Source organism: Buceros rhinoceros, unplaced genomic scaffold, assembly GCF_000710305.1.
Source record: "Buceros rhinoceros silvestris isolate BGI_N320 unplaced genomic scaffold, ASM71030v1 scaffold26209, whole genome shotgun sequence".
In the NCBI taxonomy this organism is placed as follows: domain Eukaryota; kingdom Metazoa; phylum Chordata; class Aves; order Bucerotiformes; family Bucerotidae; genus Buceros; species Buceros rhinoceros.
This window is the reverse complement of record NW_010430387.1, coordinates 10,646-16,673: the sequence shown is the minus strand read 5'-3', so window position 1 is coordinate 16,673 and position 6,028 is coordinate 10,646. Positions and strand designations below refer to the sequence as shown.

General features: G+C 52.7%; 1 protein-coding gene across 1 annotated transcript in view; it reads left to right on the top strand.

Annotated features, from left to right (window-relative positions):
• The window catches only part of MYO9A (myosin IXA), a gene marked incomplete at both ends in the record, with an annotated part of 37,340 nt that overhangs the window by 21,092 nt on the left and 10,220 nt on the right, over positions 1-6,028 (top strand). The window contains 4 exons of the mRNA XM_010143025.1: positions 509-631; positions 1,112-1,261; positions 1,506-1,816; positions 2,742-4,388. Of these exons, the coding sequence (XP_010141327.1) occupies positions 509-631; positions 1,112-1,261; positions 1,506-1,816; positions 2,742-4,388 (2,231 nt within the window). The remainder of the gene's footprint in view (positions 1-508; positions 632-1,111; positions 1,262-1,505; positions 1,817-2,741; positions 4,389-6,028) is intronic.

The window sequence follows — 6,028 nt, the reverse complement described above, 5'->3', positions numbered from 1 at the left end:
GGGCAGATGTCATGTCCTGCCCAGCAGCTGTTTAGAAAGGCAGACTGTTCGTTGTCCGGTTTTTTTTTGCCGTGAGCATGGATCCCAACCTTTCCTGGGAGGATCTCTCCTCTCATACCTCCTCCTCTCTTTGAGCCCTCACAGCAGTAACCCGCGGAGCATCTCAGAAATGCTTTGCAGATGCTGCAAACCCCCTTCCGTAGCGGCTCCTGCTGAGGATTTGGAGCATTTTTTTGCTCGAAATGACCCCGTGCGTTCCGCAGAACCTCTCCTCCCACGCTGAAAGATGTTTGAACGTTGCTGGCTCCCTGCTTTGATGTGTTTCCTGTCAAACCAGTAACAGTGGATGACAATTGGTGTTCCCCAGTCTGTAAAACGCTCTCTGTCCTGCTCACTCGATAGAGCCCGTTCCACGTGGCCAGGGGAGCAAATCCCTTCTGTGGGGAAGAAGGGGACCCAGGAGGACCCATCTAAGCAAATCTCAGCATTTCTGTTTTTCCCTTCTCAGGATTTTGTGAACCATTTCCATGTCCTGCTGCCGCAAGGAATCAGCCCCTCTAAGCACAATATCCATGATTTCTTCCGGAAAATAAAACTCGATCCAGACAATTACCAAGTTGGAAGAACAATGGTAAAGGTTTATCCTCGTTGAGATGCAGATACATTTGTCTGCATTTCTGTAATGAAAAATAAACATCTTTAGATAGATTTTTAATTAATGAAACTAGTTTTCTTCTTTAAGCCAGTGAGCTTTGAATAATGTGAAGAGAAAATAGTAAAGAACATTGTTGATTTGCATTAACCAGGTTACAGGTGTGGTCTTAACGAGGCAGCCTTCAAAAACCAATGTCTGTGTGTAGACGCAGCTTGACACGGTAGCTGCAATTTTGGCTGCCTGAAGGGGAAGCCGAGGCTCTGTAACTCAGAGCTTGGACAGTCACAGGCTGTCGATGAAACTGCAGAAACCTGTTAGAGGTGGCTTAGCTAAAAACAGCCGCTGAACTTTCTCCTGGGGCACCCGGGACACAGAAACCAGGAGGATTAAATTCTTTGTCTTGTGCTCTCGGAAGCTTTATATTCTAGTGAGATTTTCTGGGGCTCTTTTGGCCAGGTGTTCATGAAGGAGCGGGAGCGGCAGCTTCTGCAGGACCTGCTCCATCAGGAGGTGCTGCGCCGCATCACGCTGCTGCAGCGCTGGTTCCGCAGCATGCTCTGCAGGAGGCAGTTCCTGAGCTTACGGCAAGCCGCGGTGATCATACAGGTGGGTATGATGGTGCCTGAGTTCATTGCAAATTACAGTCCACAAAGCCTACAGGTACTGTAGGTACAGCTGCTGGGTGAAATCAGCGCCCCTCTCCGCAGAAGGAGCTTACAATCAGACTTTGACTCGAGCGCCATGAGAAGTTGGGAATGGGGGAGGCAGAGCTGGACAGGTTGCAGGAAAGCAGGTGCTCTCCCATGCCCACCCAGCACCCGTTACAAGGAGCTGCCTGGTGTGTTTGCAGAGATTTTGGCGTAGTTACCAGAGCCGAAAGCAAGGCGAACCGTCCCCGGACCCTCTCGTCCTCAGCAAAGCCGCCATCGTTCTCCAGAGCCACTGGCGTGGCTTCGTGGAGAGGCGGAGGTTCCTGCAGATGCAGTTCGCGGCCCACCTCATCCAGAGCTGCTGGCGGGAGTACGCCAAGCGGCGGCACGACGCGGCCACCAGCATCCAGGCAGCCTGGCGAGGACACCGCGCCAGGCGGTCCTACACAGCCAGCAGGAGCAAAGTCGTCTGCTTGCAAGCGGCGTGCCGAGGATATTTAGCACGACAAAGGTAATGCCGATGGCCTCAGCTGTAAAATAAAACATTTTGTGCCGATGCTCACCGGGGAGGGAGGTGGTTGATGTGAATTCAGGCGCTGCTCGGACTGCAGCGACTCATAGAGGATGGTGTCCCTTTGTAGGATCCCTGACCCTTTCCTGACCTGCCCTCACCCTTCGTTTGCCCATACTTTCTAACAAAGGAGTTTATTTAGCAGCACCAACCTACTCTTAGAATAAGCAGAGCCTATTTCAGGTTGGAGCACGTAGGCAGTGGAAAGCTGAGGCCATAAATACTCGTGAGGTTTTTTTTTCCCTGTGGCAGCAGCAGCAGTTTAAGTAGCCTATTTTTAACTCAGATTGCCTCGCCGATCTGGTCGCTGTCTCACAGGGACAGGACACACTGGAGCCAGCTGCTGCGAAGGGGAGAGGGTTTCCAGCCATGCCTTGGCTTGCTGGTCATGGGGCAGCGCTTGGTTCATTCTCCAGAGGTGCTGCCTGCAAGGTGTGGAGCACCTTGACATAGGGTGGAAGATCTGGGAGCTGCAAAGAGCCCTTGGTGCAAGGCACGAGTCCCTGCTAGCTGCATCAGAGGCAGGATGGTGAAGGTGGAGAAGCCAGGAGGGTGCGATGGGTTAAGATCCTCTGGCTCCCTCAGCTTTCAAAGGAACTAGGCCAGAGATGGAGGCTGGAGCTGCTGCTGTCAGCACGAGCGGAGCTTTCAGGTGCGTTGGGGCTGTCCTTGCGTAGGTGTGAGAGGAGAAGGTCAAAAACTGAACGTGCATTCCCATTGTTTTGCACCAGATGTGCGAGGAGCGTTGCTTGAGATGCTGACGGTGGTGAGACCGTGGTGGTGATGAGGTGCCACTGGTGCAGTGCCTGGAGGGGACACAGGTGGGCACGGAGGCACAATATGCTGTTGTTCTGCTTTCTCGCAGGTTTAGAGCTCTGAAAGAGCAGCGATTAAAAGAGACGCAGCTGGAGAACGGCCTGTCGGGTAGAGAAGAGGATGGACTGGAGGCAGATGAAGCTTTGGAAATTAAGGGCTCCGACCCGTCAAAGTGGGAGGACAGCTCGTTTGAAGAGCGAGTGAGAGCTATAGAGGAACATAAATCACTGATGGAGAGTAATCGGGTGAATCACGTGGACCAACTGGATACTTCGGTGAATTTAGTGTACAAAAGGCATGAGAGAGCCAGTAGCCAGAGCGGGATGGACACCGAAGAAGAGGTCGTTGTGAGAGAGAGACCCAAGTCGCTGGAGGATCTCAACCAGAAGAAAGTGGTTCGTGCAAAAAGAGAAAGCCGCAGGATGCGTGAACTGGAGCAGGCAAAATTCAGCCTGGAGCTGCTCAAGGTCCGGTCCACCGGCGGGCTGTCACCTTCCGAAGAGCGGCGGTGGTCCACCGAGCTTGTGTCTGAGGCACTTCATTCCCCTCAGGGAACCCCGGAAAGCGAAAGCTCTCAAGGGAGCTTTGAGATGTTAAGCTGTGAAGATACCCCAAGTAATAAACTTGTTTCCTTAGTTTTAAACGAGCAAGATGCGCAGTCGTTTTCCACGGACTCTTTGCCTAGCAGCCCCCAGGCTCACCTGCAGAAGTCCTTCTGCGCAGCTGCTGTGAACAGCAATTTACCCGCTGGCAGAAGGACGCCTGCAGACTTGGAGCTGCCTGACAACCTCACCATGAAGGAGCACGTGGTCGGTGACCCCCAGAGTGTTACATACAAGGCGCACCCAAGAGAAACCTTCCTTTCCAGCAACCTACCTACTTTCTACATTCCATCGCTAGACAACGCGAAGGTGAAGCTGATGGAGAATAACGTGAGGAACAAAGCAGCGGAAAGAGAGGAGAGGACAGTTACGTTTTCTGGGGTCAGGCAGGAGCCTGAGCCAGACCAGGGCAGAGCCTTGGGAGGGGAGGAAGAGAAGTCCTCTACCAAGAGAGAGGAACGTGCGACAGCGACTGCGGCACAGGTCCATTCTCCAGACTCTGTCATCAAGAGACTGGAAAAGCTTAACGTGGAGAAGGAGGAACGGCAAAAGCAGCTTCAGCTGCAAAACGAGAGGGAGATGATGGAGCAGATCCGTCAGCAGAAGGAAATTCTGGAGAGACAACGCAAAGCCTTTGAGCAGCAAGGGAGGGTGGAGGCTTTGCAGAGGACTGAGCAGAGCAGAGTGAAGGACCCCTCCCTCAAACCCACCAAAAAAACAGACAGCCGGCCTCAGTCGGTCCTCATCCTGCACCCCCAGAGCAGAGGGGAGCTCAGCCCCACCACGGGAGTGACTCCAACCTCATCAGTGGACATCAAAGGTCTCACTGTTGGGACCAGGGGAAGCTCTCCAGCCCACAGTGCCCCCAAAGACAGACCTGTCAGCATGTTCATGGAGCGAAGAGAAGGTCAATCAGGATCGACACTGGAACTCCGGTGCCACTCCAGGCCGGCGCTGGACCCCAGGGACCTCCCGGGCAGCCACTTCTCACGGATGGAGCGTCTCCGGCAACCCCGAATGCCCAGCCAGGCTGCTGAGGAGACGAGAGCAGGCGCTATGTTCTTCACGCCAAAAGACAATCCCTTTGGCCTCCAGTGAGTAGAAACACGGTGTATGTCCTCTGTAGGTGTCTTCCGTAGGTGTCCTCTGTAGGTGTCCTCCGTAGACTTCATGTTCTCTAGAGTTTTATACAAATGATCCAGAATGTTGCTCCTGGGGGCTGTACAAAACCCCCAGGGAAACTAAGATGGGTTTCTTCACCTTCTGGCAAGGAGCGGGCAGAGGTCAGAGGAAAATGAAAAAGAATGGGAAATACGATTTCGTGGTCTCTTACATGATGGGCATTGCGTAAGCCGGGGGAGATAATCGTGGGCGTTAGCAGGTGCAGGGAGTTACTAGAAAGAGGGTTTGACTGCTTTCTTTACCTTAGATGAACGATGAAGATGAAGAAAACAATCCTTGGGATTTTTGGATGGTTAGAGTAGAAATCAAGGCAGAAAATTTCAGGATTTCTCTAGTTTTACTGTATAATTAAGACAGCCAGCAAAGCCATGCGGTCAGTCTTACTATTGCAGATTAAAACACAGCAACTGTCTGCGGAGAGTTGGGGATGCAAAGTTTTGACAGCGTATCGCTTACGCGTGTAATTGTGCGTGTAATGGGCTTAGCAGTCGTTAGCTCCGTCGCCTTGCTTAAACGCTGGGCTGCTCCAGCACAGGGTCGAGAGACGGCAGCAAGGTCTTGGGACAACATTTGTCCCCACTCTGTTGTGCTGCTCAAGCTGCCTTGCCTAATTTTGGAGAGGTTTTGGCCATTTAGCTCAAAAAGGACATGAACCCCTCCCAAATCCTGCTGCGCCCTTTCCGAGGCAAAAGCTACCAGTGAACCTCTGCTGTCTGTAAGGAACCTCCAAGCGTGGTTGTCTTGCCGTTGCGTTGGGAGGAGATTCCCATTTAATTTGAGCGGGTTCTTTAAGCCCAGACACAAGTGGTGGGGGAAAGGAGTCCATAAAAACCCAGCCCGTTGCTCCCTGGCAGAACCCGTGGCATCCCTCACGCGTGGGCATGGCGAGGGTTTGGTTTGGAAGTGAGGGACATGTTCAAGGCCGGGTTGGACGGGGTTTGAGCAGCCTGCTCTAGTGGAAGGTGTCCCTGCCAACGGCAAGGGGTTGGGCTGGATGATCTTGAAGGCCCTTTTCAACCCAAACCATTCTCCGATTCCAGGAAAGTGTGAGCCGAGCAGAAAGCAGCTGAGTGGGGGTATTTTTAAGGGCCATGTTAGGTTCAAAGTGAGGAAGCTCTTCTGAACCAGTTTGTGTGAAAATCTGCAGGAAGGGCTGGAGAGTTGGTTTGGAAGTGGGTATTTGAGAATAGTCTTCCCCAAAAAATAGTTCTTTCCATCTCTGGTTCATGCACAGAACAAGCAGCAGGGAAAAAATACTTAAAATTCCTGTATTTTATTTTTTATTCTGCAACAGAACCCTCACATTTGAGAATCCAGAAGTGGAAAGGTACCATGTGGAACCGCCGTGATGGGCGGAGCTGGCAGGCAGAGCTTCCTGTCTTCTTGTCGTAGAGTCATGGACTGGTTTGAGTGGGAAGGGAGCTTCAGAGCTCCCCAGGTCCAAGCCCTGCAGGGAGCAGGGACATCTGTACCCAGAGCAGGGTGCCCAGAGCCCCAAGGGCCAACCTGACCTGGGATGGGGCCAGGGATGGGGCTTCTCTCAGGGCAACCT